This window comes from Hetaerina americana, unplaced genomic scaffold, assembly GCF_022747635.1.
Source record: "Hetaerina americana unplaced genomic scaffold, ioHetAmer1.1.p SCAF_232, whole genome shotgun sequence".
NCBI classification, from domain to species: domain Eukaryota; kingdom Metazoa; phylum Arthropoda; class Insecta; order Odonata; family Calopterygidae; genus Hetaerina; species Hetaerina americana.
This window is the reverse complement of record NW_027286800.1, coordinates 300,940-321,794: the sequence shown is the minus strand read 5'-3', so window position 1 is coordinate 321,794 and position 20,855 is coordinate 300,940. Positions and strand designations below refer to the sequence as shown.

General features: G+C 39.8%; 1 protein-coding gene and 1 non-coding gene across 3 annotated transcripts in view; one reads left to right on the top strand and one right to left on the bottom strand.

Annotated features, from left to right (window-relative positions):
* Positions 1 to 20,855, bottom strand: part of LOC139689450 (short-chain dehydrogenase/reductase family 16C member 6-like) — a 169,155-nt gene that overhangs the window by 16,379 nt on the left and 131,921 nt on the right. For both annotated transcript variants that reach the window (XM_071586576.1, XM_071586577.1), the window contains one exon: positions 1,826 to 1,950. In XM_071586576.1, the coding sequence (XP_071442677.1) occupies positions 1,826 to 1,950 (125 nt within the window). The remainder of the gene's footprint in view (positions 1 to 1,825; positions 1,951 to 20,855) is intronic.
* Positions 16,610 to 16,682, top strand: TRNAS-GGA (transfer RNA serine (anticodon GGA)). Its single transcript has one exon. It is a non-coding gene; the product is annotated as a tRNA-Ser (tRNA).

The window sequence follows — 20,855 nt, the reverse complement described above, 5'->3', positions numbered from 1 at the left end:
TTTTACTGGAGCGATCATAGAAGTTACTTCGGGTGTTCCCCACGGAAGATTCATCGGACCTCTTTCATTCCTACTTTACGTTAACGACATTAACCACAAAGTCACTAGTTAAGTTAATTTTCCGACGATGGAATAGTTTTGCCGCAGTCCTGAATTGTTTCCTTAACGTGATAGCTTACGAGGATATGTCGACAGAATTCAAAAATGACTCCAGTCACTCCTTGGAATGCTGCTTTGAATAGTTAAAAAGACTTAATATATATGGGCATACTCTTACTGCAGTATCAAAGGTACAAACCGGTTAACAATCACAGGAGTGGTAGGTATCAAGAAATAACTCCGTAGTGTATTCCACAGAATATGCCAACACTGGAAACTAGTTTGGCAACTTGCTGTGCGATTCAAGTTTTGCGGCACCTCTTATCTGGACACTAATTTTATCTTTAATATTCCCCCCCAAGTATATTCTGTCCCTAATGGTGCATATCTTTTTATTCTTCCATGGTATGCTTGCCAATATTAGGGGAGAGTGAGTATGAAAAAACGAGGTAGACTTAGGGAAAGAAAACTAGATCGAGATGAGGTAGAAGCTACACGTACAGAATGTAGAGCTGAGGTCGACATTATTGCAGGGGGAAATGTTTGCATATTCCTCTGAAAGTCCACAATGGTATGTAATTGGTCTAGAAAAACCTTTAAAAATTCTATTCTTAAACACTAAACTGCCTGTATTGATTAATTTCCTTTAGGTCGCATATTATAAATGAGCGATTAAAACCAAGGTAGGAATGGTGAAATAGTGACATTACTTAGTCGCTCCACATTAAAAGACAGAAGATTAGGGATGGGACAGAGATAGCGTTTTTTTAACGAAACAGGCAAATACGTCCTGAATGCATTCTATATACCTCTCGATTAGTGATCTCATTACTGCAATGGTATCACGCGTGCCTCTCCCCTTCCTAAACCCAAACTGATCATCCCATAAGTGATCATTTTCCTTGCTCTCTATTCTTGTGTTGATGATCCTGAGAACAAATTTAGCTGCGTGGGATATCAAACTTATTGTGCTGTAGTCCTCACATGACGTGGCCTTTACCTTTTTCGGAACAGGAACTAACACTGATCTCATTAAGTCTTCCGGCCAGATTCCTACCACATTTCCCTAAACCTTTTAGTAGTTCCGCATGTATGTATGTATGTATGCGTGTGTGTTTATGTATATATATATATATATTAAGTCGGAAACTTTTCAGACCACCCATGTATATATATTTGGGTGTGTGTGTGTGTGTGGACCGCGGTAGTCTAGGGGTAGAGTGCTGGGCTACTAACTTAATTGTTATAAACATACCGTGTTTATGCATACATAACGTATTCATATTTATATGCAGTTAACGCAATGGTAACTTTAATACAACGAGATCACCATATTGCTTGGTTGATACTGCAAAGTTGCACTAAATTTGACTGAAACCTCGGTTGCATGTTCCACTATGTTACTACAAGGCTTAGTCTAGAAACACAACTGCTGCAAAGTTGGAAAGTGGCACAAGACCCAAGGGCGCCGCAATGTTTTGGCGGGTTTAATGAAGCTCAGCGTGGCCTAAAGGTGTTCTAATAAATTTTAAAGTTGACTTAAACATTTATATCATTATTCGCCGATTTCCGCGCTGATTTATATCATGTTTTAGGCGAGTTTAATTCCGGATGAGTCTTTAAAATCGGCCTCGCATTTTTTTCCTCGAGGAATCAATTTACTTGTTGCCGAAGGTGAGCGTGAATGAATGAGTGACCGGTTCACCACTTCTCCTTTCCTACTTACCGTCCCGACCTCCTCCTTCACTTTCTTGGCCGTCCGGTAGATGTCCTCCCTGTTCGAGATGTCGCATTTGTAGCTGAAGGACCTACCGCCGGATGATTTGATTATACTCGACGTCTCCTCCGCTCCTGCAAGACAGTTGGACATAGGAATTAGAGAGATAAAAATAAAATAATTCCTGCGATAATTGATTGCTCTATTCCAGAGATAACTGGAATTAACCAACCATGCACAGTGAGAAAAATTTGTGAATGGATGACATTATTTAGTAATCTCGCATACCGTAACATGCTCTAATTTGAAGGAATTCATGATGAATAAATTACTTAGGTTGGTAATTTTCCGGGGGAAATATGGGCGGAATTTATTATGTATGGAGTTTCGCTGAAGATAAAAAGTTTCGCCATGGGTAGAAATTTAGGAGCATGGGCTTTGAGAAATATAGGAGAATATATTTTCACTTTAGCTTAAAAAGAATGACTTTACTTTCTGTGAAATCTCGGCAGGGCCAAGTAACTTCACGGAAACATATTTAACTGTGAAGTGTCAATAAAACTTAAAAAAAATAACTACAAGGAAGGAGAAACAAAAACCATTGAGTCTATCAGTACCCGCTGAGCGGGCGGAATTAATTTCATTCCAAGACACGACATTTTGCCAGTTTATATAGTGAGACAATTAAAAAGCTTTTCGAGGAGCCGAGCTTCAAAATGTGCCTAACCAACAACAATAACAAAAATTAGTGAAATTTTTGCGTGGCTAAGTTCTCCACCCAAAATTTGCACGTGGATTAGAATGTCGTGATGAGTGAATACGACACAAAATGTAAATATGAAAGGTTTCATAATTGACAAAAAAATACAGAAGCTTGGATTATTGCATGCGCAGAAAAAAAAGAGTTCCATGCCTGAAGTGATGGGAAACACGACTGAATACAATTGACGTTCCAGCAACAACACCAGCCTGTGCATTGGGAAATATTTCGTAAAAACTCATTTATGGGTTTTAATTTCGTAGCCGAGAGACCGAACGGTGGCACCAGCAGAGAAAGGTTTAGACGAGATGGATATTAATTTGGCGAGGGAGTGGAACGAGGTAATTGAAGCGAACAGACGCAGTGATTGGCGCAGCGGTCCTTTGGATCGTGGATGAAGGGATGTCTGTAAAGGGCACGCACAATGAGAAGAGAAACAAACATTAACTAGACCCATTCCAAATCATAAAGGTCCATTGAAGACTGCAGTGCGGGGTAAAAAGGAGGGAGGAACGGAAGATGACGGTCAGGGATGAATTACGAGAAGCTGGTGATGGGAGACCTCATCACTGGGGAGTGTGACAGAATAAATAGAGATTGACAGCGAAGAGGAATCTACGGAGGGCGACTATTCACAACCAATCCTAGGATTTAAAAAAAAATGAATGAGGGAAGGAAACATTTTACGGCATGCACAATTGGTTTGACCGCGCGGGCGAAGTCTTCGGGAAGAAATTTTCTCGAGGGATATGGCAGCGTACTTTCATTTCCATAAGTCTGCAGCCAGCCACCGGCACGCTGAGAATCGGGAAAGAGTGAAAACATTTGTTACCTTGGCATTCAATAGGAGGCAGGGACCCCGGCCTCTCAGGGTGACTTCAAGGGATTGCTGTTCAAGTTCCCGCCAGACAGTGAATGCGAATATAATGAACCCCGATTTTCGGCGCCCCCGGGATTGTCTAAAGACTTCGGAAAACGATAGCAAACACACCTAAGAGAAAAGTAAGGGAGGTGAGGGTGGTGGGGATGCGAGTGTGTGGTTGATGTGAGTTTGGACTATGATAGAGGGGGGTATAAAAAGGTGACTACTGCCCCCGCCCCACGACCCTAATCCACAAATCTGAACCCGAAAAAACGAATTCGACAGCCAATGTGCGCGAATCCTACTGTCGCATTACCAAGATTGCCTCCGATTAATAGCTTCATTTTACTGATGTAAAACCAACACCGATTTGACACCGACACTGAAAAAACACCAGCACTTATCAAACATCAACTCAGGTGTAATTCCAAATAAACTTGGCCGCCGCCGAAATTCATGAAGAGCTACCTGGAGTGAAGCCGCAGGTTGTATAAATCAACGTAAAACGTATGTACACTTCAGTATCAAGTAGATTCCTCTACTCCAGCTGGTTCCCATACGATGGGTACGATGATACACTTAAATCCCTACAGAAAGGTTCTAAATTTAAATTAACATTTCTGCTGCTTGAAAGTGAAAAATGGAATAAATCAATCAATGGAAGATTCAGAATTTCATTTATCAAAGGTATATATATATATATATATACCTATATATATATATATATATATATATATACCTATATATATATATATATATATACCTATATATATATATATATATATATATATATATACCTATATATATATATATATATATATATATATATATATATATATATACCTATACCTATATATACCTATATATATATATATATACCTATACCTATATATACCTATATATATATATATACCTATATATATATATATATATATATATATATATATATACATATATATATACATACATATATATATACATATATATATACATACATATATATATACATATATATATACATACATATATATATACATATATATATATATATATATATATATATATATATATATATATATATATATATTTGTTTTCATGCATCATCGACGCTGGAGCAGTGGTTTTTCCGGGTGCTTAGACGGATTTGATAATTTCGTAACTTATCACAGAAACACGTGCATAAAAAATAGCTTCCAAACCAAAGCAGGGTTATGAGCTTCTGCGACCTTCGGATTGGCCAACGAGCACACTACTAACCTGACTAACCGGATAGGCAACTTAACTTCGCTAAAATAAGAAAGATCAGCCCTTCGTTTGAGGCAAAGGGGTGAAAGTGCCTTAGCAAAAATATTTCCGGTAAACCATGCTGTACAGTCACGAAATGTCCGAAGGACAAATTAATGCAGGTCAGGCACAATAACAATCTTGATATGGGCGTTATGCCTAAAATTAAAGAATCTTTCACTGACGCTTTTCGCGACTGACTAAGCTCTTATTTACGGAAAGCGGTGACAATTTCTGCACCCATTATTGTCCAATGCAAGCCGCGAATTTCCAATGTTTCGCTCTCCAGAATAAGAAAACAGAGGGCATTTTAGACTGAATGGAGGCGGAAGTAGCGAAGGAATAAATACTGCCGGAAAAACGAAATGGAAGTTCTCGTGATAAGTAGAAGTAAACGTCACACGAGACTATCCAAAACCTACCTTTAAATAGGTTGGATACCTTGAATGACTGAGAAATTCACGCGTGAGAGGGAACCACGTACTAGGACATAACACTTATCGATTAGCCAACTGATTTCTTTCTCAGAATGGTTACTCACTTGAAATGAAATATGTGGGGGAGTTGATGCATGAATAATTTGAAAGTACTCAACTTCTTCAATCAAGAATTCTATGCAGATACTTCATCAATTGCACTCGTCCACTTGACGCTCAACATTCTCTTTCGTGGTTCTTTCCTGCCCTGATATGCTGTTTCCTCTGTGATCGATATGAAACATCTCGCTCGGCCGCAAAAACCAATAAGCCTCTTAGCCCTCCGAATTCAAGCCTGTTTTTATTCCTTACGATGCATGTTCCTCACCTCAAGGGACCCTTCCTCCACTTCGTCGTTCTTGCCATTTAAGTCTTTCTCCATCCCTGCTTATCTTAATAAGAACCTTGATAATGACTTACATGTCATTTTGCCGACTGTATTCTTGCTTTCCGTGGGAGGATTCATAATTTTTATTTGCATTAAAAAATTCCATCATTATCCTTTAACACAGGTATTTCGATCAAACATAAGCTTTCAGTGATGTTAAAATTTTTTAAAACGCAGAAATAATTTAAAAATTAATTTAAAAAAATATTTACTTTCATTAGAATTCATAATTTTCTCATTAGTTATGAATCATAATACTTAAAATATTTTCATAATTTTAAACGTCTATGTAACATTCAAATGTCACATTTATGCTTTTAGCTCCAGCAAAGTTCATCATTAGACGTGTCAACTGGTGCCGACTGCTTTTATCAGAATTCAACTCTTTTCTGGTTCATTCAACTTGTATTGAATCATAGACAGGCATTCTCCTGTTTCGTATTTGTGCAAATAAATTTCAATATTTATTTTAATGAAACATGATAAGATATTTTCAAAACATTTTTGAGGATACAAATTTTTCATTCAGATTTACAACCAGTTACATACTTCGAAGTGTACTCATGGCCATCTAGAAACACACAAGTCAAAATTTTTAAAACTTTAATAATTAATTTCTCTTAAGCTCTATTTTTAACCTTCGTAATGATAATGAGGGGCAATTGAGTGTATAATTATCGTGACCCTTCCTTCAAAACTAAATAATTCGAACAATTCGATCACCAATTTTCTCAATTACGTTCAAATTGAAAATGACTATGGAGACAAAGAGTACGTCCAGAGAGGTATTCCCTGGCACACAATAGATAAAACAAACTACTCCGTTATTAACACAACGTATGCACCAGAGTGATCCATTTTTACACAAATGCCCAAAAGGAGTGCAATGTTTTTAAGGTTCGTGCATATGAGTTTCTTCATTCCATTGCAGCAGCCAAATAACCGATTTTGATTATTGAGATATCGTTGGAATCCTTATATTATTCTCAGAAACGTACGTTATGTGACATGTGTTATATATATATATATATATATATATATATATATATATACATATCATGGCAACGCCCCTGCTCACACATTGTTCCTTGTGCGCGATTTTTTGGCCAAAAAAAACACACTAATGAGGCCGCAGCCGCCGTATTCCCCAGATATGGCTCCCAGTGACTTTTTCCTGTTCCCTTAACTGAAGAGGCCCATGAAAGGACGACGCTGCGCTACGATTGACGAGATAAAGACTGCATCGAAGGAGGAGCTGAAAAAAATCACAAAAATGATTTTTTGAAGTGCTTCGAGGATTGGGAAAAACGTTGGTACAAGTGTATAATATCTATTGTGGATTACTTTGAAGGGGACAAAATAGATATTCATGAATAAATAAATAACTTTTGAGAAAAAACAAAAGTCGTGATACTTTTTGAGCAGACCTCGGAGATATATATATATATATATATATATATATATATATATATATATATATATATATATATATATATATATATATAGGTGCATACGTGAGATAGTGTTTTTTTCTTTTTGGTACTTTTTCACGCAGTGAAAAGTTTATTTTTATAATTATTCTTCTTGCTATCTCGAAAGGTAGTAAAACCTCCAAATACAAAATACCTCCTAAGAAAACGAATTACCTCCAAATAGAAAATACTAGTGAAAGTAGCCGAGCAGTAGAATTCATCAATTCAATTATCTACTTAAAGCAAAATTGGTTAACGTTGCTTTACCATCATAAGTGGCAACACAGCCGAAGTGTTTACTTAACCAAAACAACAAGAAACCTCGAAAATTCGCTATTCATCATGGAAAAGGCTCGCCAAGGCTAACTTCTCTGTTAATTGAAGTCGAAAGTTGACCAAGTCAACAGATTTCCAGCACCGATGACAACAACGGCAATTAAAATTGCATAAGCGATTTCTGACCTTACCCCTATGTGCACCTCCAAACGTTTTGTCCTGTCAGCGTTTTTGGATGCGTAATAGCAAGGAAGCGGAAGTAATTAATCTTAAGCTCGAGACCAACAAAACCTCCCTCACTAGAACAATGGTTTGGTCTCGTTCAAAAGGCCCACACGCTGTTCTGGGAATGAATACTTGGAAGCATTTCGCTTTCATTCTACTTGCGTTTCCACGAAATCTCTTGTTTTCGGACGACTGGCTAGCTCGTAGAGCAAAAACTTCGCCTCGAATAGAGCTGAAGAGGAATTTAATGGATTTCAAATGAACAATAAACTAAGTTCATTTCATTTCATGACGACCCCAGCTGGGCAATTTTTTACCTGGGTGATGAACCCCTCCGTGTGTCATTGCACAAGGCGAGTTTAATTTCCCTGATTTATCATTAAATTTCAAATTTTTCCATTTCTATCACATAGCACATTGAAGCACACCAGGATAAAGGCAGTGAGCAAGTAGCAAAAGTCACGGCAGAGGGTACTTGCATACATTAGACCAGCGCTTTAGTTTGCGTCGCGACTTCCGGGAACGGATCATCGTCCACTTAAATCGAGGACTCACCGTTAGCATATCACATACGTACAGTCAAGTTTCATCCAAATCATGTGCCAACGGAAAATTTTCCCGCGCTCTCTCTCTCTCTAACGACACCCAATCCTGTACCTGCTACAGAGTTCTTCACGAGATACATATTTGAGTTATTTCATGAATAATCTATATAAATATTACTCCATGTCGTATGTAATTGAATTTGCACCATAAAAATTCTTACAAAAGAAGTTTTTTTCATAGTAGGAAATCTAAATTTTCTAGCTAATTAAATGTTGTCTTTAAGCTTAAGGAATGAAAAGACCATTAGCTACTTAATAAACGTCTTAGTTGAACATTTCCACCATCAGCCATTGTTTCATATATTACATTAATATGAACGATGCACGCCCCTCTTCCTTTTTGTCAATTTTTTCAATGAGTAATTGAAAATGTTTTTAATTACCTACATCAATAAATGAATGTCTTCGCACTACTTGTGTTATAAAATTTTTTCTTAAACCTTAGCCAGTGTTCCGGCTCCGTTATAGTACCAATTGAAAATGTAGAGTGCGGAAAGTATTTAATTAAAATCTTATTATTACTGCAATGGACTTCAAGGGTCTCACCCATCAATGTGATGACTCATAAATTAATAAGAGGGCGGTTATCCTATTTAAAAATCGGAAAGACATTGAAAAAATGAGCAAGATTCACTCCAGAAAATCATGGTTTATTTTGGCTGGCGACTAGTTTTGAAATTTAATCCGTGGGGGATCAAAATCTTCAGTGCCGATTGTGCCCTGATATTACTTCAGCGATACCGTTAGGGTAAGAAAAAAAACATAACGTTTGACGGCAACGGCTTTTCATCCAATGGACAAGTAAACGATATTTGCCTCGTCGTTGCTGCATCAGACAAGTAGGAGCAGTACTCGAACATTTCGGAATTGAAAAGTCAATCCACATGTTCAAGAGAGCTTGTAAATACGTAAGCTACAACTCCGCAATTTTTTTTTGCTTTCCATTTTCTTAAACAATGCGACACTTACTCTCTTAAACAATGAGACACTTTAATGCAACAATTTCAGAGCGTAAAAATCATTCGCCTTGACTGGGACCCTCAATATCCGGTCGAGTGCTTTAGCCACTTTAGCCACTTTAGCCACTTGGTCCCAGTCAAGGCGAATGATTTTTACGCTCTGAAATTGTTGCATTAAAATGCACATTAGCGGATGACTCCGTTAAAAGTTACTGTTGCGGCATCTCCCGCAGTTTCTTTGGAATGAGACACTTACTCACACACACTAATATGCTAACGGACTCGAGCAGATGTTCAGCTTTTCCCACAAATCATGAGGAATACACGTTTATTATCCGACATATGAAATGGAAATTGAGCGATATAACACAAATTTTGCAGCAATCATTTTGTTATGCTCTGAGACAGGCCCTGGAATATACAAATTTCATAACGGAGCCGGAAAAATTGAAAAGTGGAATGCAGATTTCCCATCTTAGGATTACGTAAGAGATTAACAGTTCCCTTGTTATTTTAAGAAAGCGGACGGATTGGAGGGGTTTGCAAATGTTTCCTATCCTGTGCCGCTTTTCCAATAAGTGCAATTGACCCCAATGGTAATCATTAAATTTCGGGTTTCCACCTTCCCCTTGTGACTTGGTCATTGAATATTTGAAGGGGCAGTAGGAGGAAGGGATGTTCCTTGCATAATCTGTTCACTTAATTGGTCAATGTTGGAGGAATGAACGATTCACGCGGTTATTACACGTGGTAGGCCTTTACAGGAACGATCCATTCAGCATTTGTAAAAACAACCCACGAGCAACCAAAGAGCAGATGAATAAACAACTTCCCTCAGTTTATCATTCCCCCGTCCCATGATACATACGAAACGATTCTCCACAAAACCGGATTCCACAAACCAAAGCCTTGAGGGACTTCGAGCGTAAGATATATTACGCACCCCGATATTGCAAAATTCACGCAATACTAGTGAATTAATCACGATCGCTTTTCTTCCTTTGAAGGTAGGTTGTGTAGTTTTTACCTAGCACATATATTTATGCATTGAATTTCCAAACAACTTCATTGGCATCAATTTCATGCCGGAGTAGACGCTGTTTTTAAAACACCAAGCAGTATTTTAATACAAACCAAGACCTACCGACCATGTTTTTAACCCGGATATAAAGTAAAGATAGCCGCAACGAATGTTTAAACTATCAGGCAAGGAACGAGAAGATAAAAACAACACACTTGACATGCAAACACTGAATAAATTAAAATAATTAACCTGCATTTAAATAAATCTTGATTGAAAAAATTTTACTCCTAAATGGCTTGGATTGATCCTATCCCATTATTTCATTACGCTACCAGTAAAAAATAAACAGGGGTAGAAATAAATTAAAAAGTTGAATATTGTTTTATTTGGTTAGCTCTAAGTAAGTCAGAGCAATGTAAATACAAAAAAACAGATACATTCCAACATAATATTCATGCTCTAGTTAAGCGTTGGCGAAATTATTTGCTCAAATTCTGAAAAATCTAGTCTCCCCAAATAACTAAAGTAAACGAATCTTCGTATTTTGCACTATATTTATATTCACGCAGGTCCTCCCGAACGAAAGAGATCAATTCAACTTCCATCGCAGAAGTGAATTCGCCTTCAAATATTCCCCGTAGACCATTTAGCCATCCTTACTGAATACTTACCATCTCTTTCAAAAGAGACAGCAAAGTTAGGAATGAATAAATATGTACATACAAGAATAAAGTGAGTTATTATTTGAACATATCATTAATTATGGCCAGAGGATAAGCACAAGAGGAAAGGATATATCGCCTGGACTCCAAGCAGACTGGGAAAAAGTGGCGAGATTATTTCGGGAAATATTGCTTTATTTGTTACGAGTCAATAGCTTATAGGACTTGTCACGGGCATTTATAACTTAATTTCAACCGGGTGACAATGACCACGCAGAGAGACTTGCGAATTTAACCCTAGAGAACAGTTCAAGTTCGGAATGGTTTCTGGCGCCACCAGTACATCAGCACTTACATCAGTATCTTATACTCCAAGCCGCCGCAAGGCATGTGGCAGTGGTAGTTAGGTCACGATGCGGCGATTTTTGATCGGTCACAATGACATTTAGGAAGCTCAAGAAGTCCAAATTATGTTTCCTACTACCGCGGTCAAGAATAGTACGAGAGACGATGGCCATTATATCGATTGATTCTGCGGTCATTTTCCTTAACTTATCCCAGCGGAAGATCAGGATGATGCGGTGGATAGTTCACTCGCTTTCCACCCCGAAGGTCTGGGTTCTAATCACGGAGGTGACTCGACTTATTCAGTTGTATCACGATCCCTACTTGAGGTGCTACGTGAACAGCACTTGAAGTGGAGTGAGCCGTCCATCAGGTAGGATGTTAAATTGTGTGACCCCCAAGATGCTTAACGTTAAGAGGACTGTGCCGACGACGGGTTACTCACCAACATTCCTCAATTCCTTTCACATCTTACTCCTACCGAATTACCCATATGTGCCATCAATGACTTCAGCTGTCGGTCACCTTTCGTATTAACTAATACCACTTCTCCCAGTGGTCCCGCCTGCTTTCTCTCGGGATATTACTTCCGAGTCAGCGTTAAACTAAAGAGATGGGCAACTTTTTTAAAAGTTAAATTCGCGCCCAAAATCTTCTAATTTGTAATTATCCCAACGAGGGAATACCAATAACAGTGTGACACTTCCTGTTCGTTCATAATAACTTTTCACGGAACAGATAGCTCTTCTCTGTACTTGATTTAATTCCGCAATTATGTTCTTCTGAACAGGGTCCACATCACTAGGCGAGTATTCAAGGTGAGTTCTAACCAACGCAAAATCACACCTCTCGTTAATTTTCCATTCGAATACTACTCCAATATTCATTTTACCAACCCGTTTTCTCCATGATTCTACGCTCATGTTCCTACTCTGTTTTCTACATTCAGGTCTGATTACAGTGTGATTCCTAGGTATTGCACTCGATCCACCAATATTATTTCTACCCCTCTAAGACATTACGTGTAAGGGTGTACATATTTCTTTACCCCGATATTCATCATTATACATTCTGGTTTCAGATTTAATCATCCCAACACCAAGCACCAATATTTTTGAAATTACTAGAAAGACACCCATTGTCCGATTTGTTACATCATTCTTGGTAGCTTACCGTAAAATCGGCAAAAATATGACGTTACGATTTAGCTCATTACTAATACCATCTACGTACGCGAGTGAAAGAAGTTGACGATCATAATTCCTTGGGGGCGGCCAGAGACTGCACTCGCGGAATCGGAACTAATGCCATCAATTTTTACTTGGTAAATCTTGCGAGACACAACTTTTGCTTTTTGGTCGTGACATTTTTGTTTGGGAGAGAGTAATGTTGCAGGGGGGGGGGAGCGGCTTGTTTTTAGATTAAAAATAGATTTCGACAAAGCAACTCGTAGGTAACTACTCACAAAGCTGAAGGCCTAGGGCTTAGATAAAAATATCCTGGGATAGATTAAAGACTTTTCGAATGGTCGGCAACAAAGAGTGGTCATAGATGGTGTTATCTCTATTGTATTAGAAGTCACTTCAAATGTTCCACAGGGAAGTGCTTTTGGACCCCTTTGATTCACTCTTCAAATAGATTACATTAACTCAGTGGTTAAAAGTCAGATACATACGTTTGCCGACGATTTGTTAACACAGATATCCGCAGTCCTGAGGATAAAGTAGATTGAAAGAAGCGTTCACTCCGAAAGAAAATTGCGAACTCAATTTCACCACTATATTATTAATTTAACATGATTGCAGATTTTATATTAGCTTATTAATCGGTGCTTGACCAATCGCTCTTTTTAATTCTAACAATACAACGTCATACTATGTTAGCTTGTTTCCTCCGTTTGGAGGATGTCGTGGATGGACGACCTAGAATGTACTCTTTAACATCCCATATTGGGTGTTGTTGAAATAACTATGACTATCAAGGAGAAATATGATGTAACTGACAATATTTTACCATAGAATTTTCATGAGAAGGATGTCATCGCCGAGTTAACCTAAGGTTTTCATTCCGTGGGTCTTATTCAGTTTCGTAATTGCTTTTATTTATTTCCCGGTCGAATGGAAAAGTAGCCTTACCAAAAAAATCTAAACAGATTACGAAACAAATATTTTAAAACTATAAAAATGATGCATACCAAAAGAGGAGAAGGTAACAGGCAGTACGTATAGTGGAAGCATAAGATGCGATTTATACCTGAATGAGTGGGATAGACATTAAGACTTAGCCAAGGTTATACCTACGGCAGGACACGACGGAAAGCAAACTTCCTTCACTCCTGGGGAAGAATTCCTATTTACAACTCGTTGGCCTCAGTAAAATTTCTTACTTAACTCACTTTAGGACTTCCAAACAAAACATGACTCGAATTACATTATTTTACGGGTGCACGAGGTACATATCGAACGTTCCCCAAACACTGCGACCATCCTTCAGTATGGTCAATTTTTCTTCGCGATATTCCCTTCTGCTAGTGCTCAATCTCTCATCCTCCAATCATATCATCCAAAATGTCCATGGTCTTCCTCGTCATTCCCCGACCACCCTCCGTCTATCACAACCTTCAATGTTCCGTCATCATTCAACCAATGACACCGCTTCGACAACCTGACCGGCGGGCTACCACAAGGGCGAGGAGCGACATGCGTTACGAGAATAATCATGCCTAATAAGTTGATAAATGCAAAACGGATACTTTCTATAGTTTTCGCTGGAGTTAAGAAATATGCGAGGTTTTAGGGGCCGGTGGGAATGAGTGCGAGAGGTTTGCTTCAGAGGGAATGAGGCGGGAGTTAAAACGATGGCACGCGAATCCATTATACGCCCATTAATTACGTAAATGAGTCAGGGTTTTACCCTGTTAACATCCCGAACCACATTTAACTACGTCTAACTTAATTCGAAGTATCCTTCGCGCAAGACCCACACTAATGCAGGGCACAATAATGCAATTTTCTCCTCGGGAAAATTGTTTTCTTTGGCTAGCCATGCAAATACTCATTTTTCTTTCATCAAATCAACAAAAATTGATCCTCATAGTAGGTAATAGTGTATACTGATAGAACTCCCTATAACAAGTTGTCCTCCCCTTTTAATATCAGTACTTTATCGCACAGGAGTATATCGCCGTTGCCTCCCACTGGGCGGTAGACGCGAGGTCGCGGACCACACGCAGAGAAAAAATACAGGAGACGGAGGAATCCCTCGGGAGGAGCGTTGAAGGTTCGCCGGAGAAGATTCCCTTGCGCCACCACCTTCGGGCTCGCGTGCCGTCCCGTTCCCCGTATGCCCCACTCCTCCCCCCGGTCGAATGTGGGACACGATGGACGGCGAGAGCACTGGGGAGACGGCGGCCTCCTTGGACACTCCGCTCCCACTACTCACTCTCCTTCCCCTCCCCTCTCCTCTCTCTCTCCACCTCTTGCCCCCTACCCCTCCGCCGCGGGAAGAGGAGACTGGTGAGTCCCGCGGAGCGAATAAAAAACAAACAGAATCCAAAGGTGAACGGTTCCCCGAGTCGTTTCCTGTTTCTTGCGCTCTTTTTCTGGCTCCCTCATTTCGCGTCCAACAACTTTTTTTTTGAGACCTATGAACCTTCCCCACGCATTTGGGGACGTACGTGTCGGGGGGACTGTTTGAATTTGCATCAACCTATTCCACCAAGGGAAAATAGCACTTTCTCGGGCGAACCCGGTGTTCAGTTAACACGCTAAAATGTCGAGAATCTCGAGGACAAAATCATTCGCTCATGATTAGATTCGATTCCTGATCTTTCGATTTACAGATCGGATATATCCAATGGATAAGGTCGAAATGCAGTATCTAGCCTTCACAGTTAATTTTCAGCTAATTTATCTTTTATGGGTGGCGATAAGTTGTATCAGACAAAGTCTACATTAGAGTAGCTATAGTGTTCAGCAGTATTAGTTCATAGGGGAAGCGGCCCACAGCTGAGGTCATTTGCGCCATTTGGGGTAGCTGGGTATTTGAGAACCCAGTAGTTCAAAAGCATTTCCATAACAGATTTACCGTAAGAGTAATACCAGTTCTCTCAGAAAAAGTGGTTAGCCTTGAGGTGAAACATCGGGAGTTGACTCATATTTGGGTGCAAAGGGCTTTTTAAAGCACCGGTCTAAACGAGTGAATTTAGAAACAATAGATTTACTCCCCACTACCACCTCCAAGATAATCCCCCACTTCTCTTCTTTTAATTCTCTCCATCCTAAACCGATTCCTTCTCATCTTCACCCCTAGAACACGGTTCTTGTGTGTTCGAAGAAGGCGGCATGACCGCCGAAAAATAACTCTGTAATATAAATCTATTTTCTCTGCATCCATTTTTATTTGTCTATTTTTGAGTGCCTTTAATATTTACCGAGTGCTGGCTGACACGAAAACATAAATGCCGCTGGGCAGATAAGCCATCAGACCCGACTGCACGGAAATGTGACCTTTGTATGGACGTCAAAAAGATTTGCGAAACTTCTATAAGTAACATAAGGACACGGAGGGTAAGTATTGGCCCCTGTCTCATGGTTTTTCAGGATGGGAAAAAGGTCTTTGGGAATGGATTTAAGAGGGCGTGACCCGGGGAAAAACGTGGCACAGGGGAAAGAGGGCGAGAATGTTAGACAGGGGAGCGTTTGAGAGTGTTTTTGGATTTTTTGCGGAGCTCCTTCCCATTATCGCTACATATTCGTTCGGGTGGAATATCCCGTCGGCGCCTTTCTAAACCACAAATCGCGGGTGAACGTTGCGAAACGGAAGAAGAGCGGCCACGCGAACAGCGACGCCATTGAGTGCGCCCGAAGATGCACTCGAAGATGACTCGGCCTGGGGTGTGGGGGAGAGTGAAAGTTGTGATGGGCAGACCGGTGTCGACGGGTGTGGGAGAAAATATCGTTTTCGCTCCTCAACCTACTCCTACACTTGATCCTCCTTTTGGAAAAGAAGGGAGTATAAATACAGGCGGCCGATGGATTCCACGGCAGCGGGAGGGGAGGGGCGGAGGGAAAAGCCGTAGGGTGAGGAAACGTTGACAACCACGCCGGCAAGAGCACTGACATTTCATTTCGGGCCACGAGCGAACGGTGAGGCCCATGCCCACCAATCCCGAATAGAACTCCTCATCACCCAGGCCACATACAATCATCTCTACATCTACATGGTATCCTGCAAACGAGAGTATGCGGCAGGGGGCGATTACGCAGTAGGCATGCAACAACAAATATTGATAATTTCCAAAGAAACTGGGGGAGATGCCGCAACAGTAACTTTTAACGGAGTCATCCGCTAATGTGCATTTCAATGCAACAATTTCAGAGTGTAAAAATCATTCGCCTTGACTGGGATTCGAACCCAGATCCCTCAATAATAAAATTCCAGAGTTTAAGAGGACGCCTTGATAGCTTAACTGGCTAAAGCACTCGACCGGATATTGAGGGATCTGGGTTCGAATCCCAGTCAAGGCGAATGGTTTTTACACTTAGAAATTGTTGCATTGAAATGTTGATTAGTTTTTTATTGTTATATACAATATATATATATATATATATATATATATATATATGACCTAACAATGTACGTATGTATAAAAATTAATGAAGCTATTTTAGTGGTCTATTGTCAACGCCGGGTTTCCCTTCGCCCTTCCCCATTCTCTGAAAACCCTACCTACACCAAATGACTGACTGCCCTTCATGGGACAATAGGAATCAGCTGACGGTCCTGTCCCCTTAAAACTACAACTGCCGATGCAATTACGCTCGACGCGAACAACTGACTTTTAAGCAACGAATATGAACTTAAGTGACCACTCATTGAGAGGAGAAAAATCAGCGTTGGACATCTAAGCGTAAAATTGCATCGTCCATTTGTCTTTCTCTTGAGTTTGGGAGTTAAACTTCACTGCCTTCACGCCAATAAAATATTTCGTGGCCGGAAATCTACGTGTTTTCTATTAATAGATTCTTCGAAGAACAATTCTACCCACCCTAGAGAATTCTTGACAATGGAGGATTTGAATTTTGACACACAGAAATTCGTTATTGGTACGGCTTCAAGGGCGCATTTAGAATCAAGGGATAAACTAAGTGAGCTTGTAAATAAATCCAATTCTTTGTCAAAATTGACGCAAAATTTTATTCAGATATTTTGATTATAGTTAGTTAATTACATTGACGTAAAGGTTAATCTTTTCCAATTCGAGTTTGCCGTTAATAATTGGATGTTTATGGTCGTTTTAGGTGCATAATATGATGAGGAGATATATTTAAGAACAATCAACTCCGTTTAGTATTAATCTTTCAGTTCGATCATTACACAATCAAGTCCTAAAAATGCCTGGGTAGTGTGCGGAATCTATAAAGATTACGGTTGAAACCGCAGCGTAGATTACACGCGGACTACTAGCAGATCACACCGTGGACGAAATTAGGTCGCCGGCACAGCACTGAGAAAAAACCACCCTGGCCAGATTCAAACTGGGAACTTCCTCTTGGTCACTCCAGCTAAAGGTAAGGACAACTGAGCAAGCCGCTGGGCAAACGCGGCGTACCTCATTTTCAGCATTTTATACGAATTTTATCTAGGTTTTTGTTATTTATTTCAGACTTTGGGGCGTGGTATTCCAAAGAGAAGAGCGCCAGTCCGTTGTTCCGAGGGCCCGGGTTCCAAAACTGCCTCCCCTGGACACCAGCCAAGATTAAGTTCAGCTGCTGAGATTTTGCAGGCACTAGATATTCCCGGTAGCACAAAGGCGTCGCAGGGAGTAAGGAACTTTCCCCACTTACCCTAAATTTCCCGCGCCGTTGGGTGTTTCGCGTTATTTGTCGCCCGTTACCACGTATTACAGGGGCTCTACCCCCCTCCTATCAAAAACCTACTTTCGAGTCGTTGACCGTGGATTTTCATCCCAGACGCAACAGAAGACTGGTAAGGTATCACCCATACCACGACGCGGATGCGCTAAAGGTACCGTCGTAAAGTATGATAAACGGCATTGATTTCACGATCTTGCCTGTCCACGGTGATAAGGGAAGCCAGATATACGCATTAAAAGCGTCCAAAATGATACCATTACCTCTTCTGGTAAAAATGGCGGGGGAGATTAGCACAAGGCAAATCTACTCCCCATGCCTCCTTGATATGTCGTGCATGAGAACGGTACCGACGTTATCAGTGCATAAAGCAGGAAAGAAGGGATCCAAATTTGCCCTTCAACCAGAATTAGATAGCAATAAGTCGGGAGAATAAAGTGCATTTATCATTATAAACTAATAGGGAAACAGTACTGCTATCTTTATAATCTACAAAAAGGTAAATGGTTTCAAGGAAACTTTTATCTTTAATGGAATAGTAGCGCTTATATCAAAGGAATACAGTTTTTAGATGATTGCTGCATTATTAAATTGTAGCCGCTTTTACAGTTTTTGCTGGTCGCGATTTTATTATATCTTCCGAGCGTAAATTAAATGGAGTAATTAGAGAACTGCTAAGGAAGTGAGCAATTAGGAAACCAATTGGTTTCCTTGTTATTCATTAATGCCCGAGTCTGGTTTTAAATAATTAATAAACAACTCCTTGGTATTAGTCAACAATTAAATTAAAATTTCAAAATAAAACAAAGTAAAATTTTTTCAAAAAATAATAATAATCTTTTTAGACTATGAAATTACTTTTCTTGGAAAGCACTTACACATACTACTTCTAATTTTCAGCGTTGCTAAGTGTTAAAGATCAACGTATACTCACTGACCTTCACACAATACTTTCCAGCAGTATTTGTCTGGGAAAAGGAAATTAAATACGTACAAAGAACACAGCATGACCATTACTTATTTAAATTTTTCCCCGTTCATTTTTGATTGAGAAAAACTACGTTACTATTCATTGACAATTTAAATACTTCAAAAATTCAATATAAAATATTTAAAATAGAACAGGTCCTTACACTATCACATTTAAATAACTACGTTACTTAAATATGTACAAATTAATCCATGCAATTCGCGACGCATTGTTAACCATTACTGCACCATCAGTTACCTATAAATAAAGAGCCGTCCAATTATTTTTCAGTGGAAAAACGTAAAAATAACATCACACTGCCATTATTTGTAGAATTCAGTTTTTTCCCGATAATATTTGGCTCGAAAAATCTTTGTATAAATTTCTATTACATTAAAATGGTTAAACTAGACTATTTTCGCACTTCATTATAATGAAACACATTAAATAGTGAACATTGACTTGTTTTTTTATTTCTTTGTCATGTAAATATACTATTTCACAATGAGATGACAGAGTTATTACCCCGTGTCACATAAATGCATGAATGAAACAAATTGAAGGTACGCTGCTAATGGTACGTTGACATAGGCGCAAGGGACCTCGAGGGAATATGGAGACTGGCAGGGAACAGGGTGATAATGGAGCAGCCACAAAGCAATTCTCGGATTTGATAACACTTGATGATGAAGCGGAAAAAAAGACATTTCGCCTATTGCCAGCTACCTTCAAAGAAATCGCAAACAGACCAGAAAACAATCGCGTCGTCGATTCGCAGGGTCAAGAGGACTTTCGTGACAACTGCACGACCATGGTAAGAGCGCGAGTCACGGTCGCAAACTCCTTTTATTTTCCCTCTCTCTTAATACGTCGTTATCCTCGGATCGTCTGAGCGCTCGAGAGGCGATCTTATCCACTTCTCGTGAGCTTTCGTTTTCCTTTGACCTTCCTGCCCCGCCTCCCGAGAGTGGATTACGCGGCCCCGAAAATTACGCCACACTCAGAAACGGAGTTTGCTCCCGGGAAGGAACACGTCTCGCCGGCGTGATGTTTCCTGGAACTCGATGGTGGGGTCTCATGGCAGTTGGATGTGAGGGGCTGAGAATTAGTCGAGAATCCTCATCTTCACCCTCGAGAAAACCCCGAGAAATGCGAAGCATTACTTTGATTCGCCTTCCTGCGGAAGGGCTGCGCCCTAATGGACGGCTTGTGGATCTTTTCTCGGTGTTAGGATGTGCACGCCTTTGGAAAGATGGCAATTGATTCACAGCCGACATCGTGAATGCTCGTGCTAATCCGGAAGAGTTCCTCTAGAGAGTCCACGGATATCATTCGCTTCGAAGTCGAAATCCGAGCTACCTAGATACATCTAAAACGTATTCATCGATGCGTAGCAGGCACCATAACTTTTAAAAAGCAATTTTAATTAAATCAAGTTTAAATAAAACAGAGGTAAATGCATGTAGAAATTTACACGCTGGTAGAATTTAATCCCTAAATTTTTGGAAAATGAGTGCGTCTTATATGCCGGTAATTGCGGTACGTAATTTTCAGCTAAACGTTAAAATGTATAAGTAATGGGTCTCGCGAAAATATCTCAAGTTTACGGATAATATTCGTTCAGATGTCGACAGGGCCATCCGAAACTGATTTCCGTTTTATGTTCACACGACGCCTCCGAATTTCGTGTCGTGGCTTTTGTTAATCATTCTGGTGTTGATCCACATTATCTCGGGATGAAGACGGTGACCACTGTCAATTTCTGTAAAACAAGGGTATACAAAAGTTTAACGCAAAAACGTAAATTGTAAGAAAGAACTTTGAAGCTCCCTTATGAATAGCGGAGTACGTGGCCT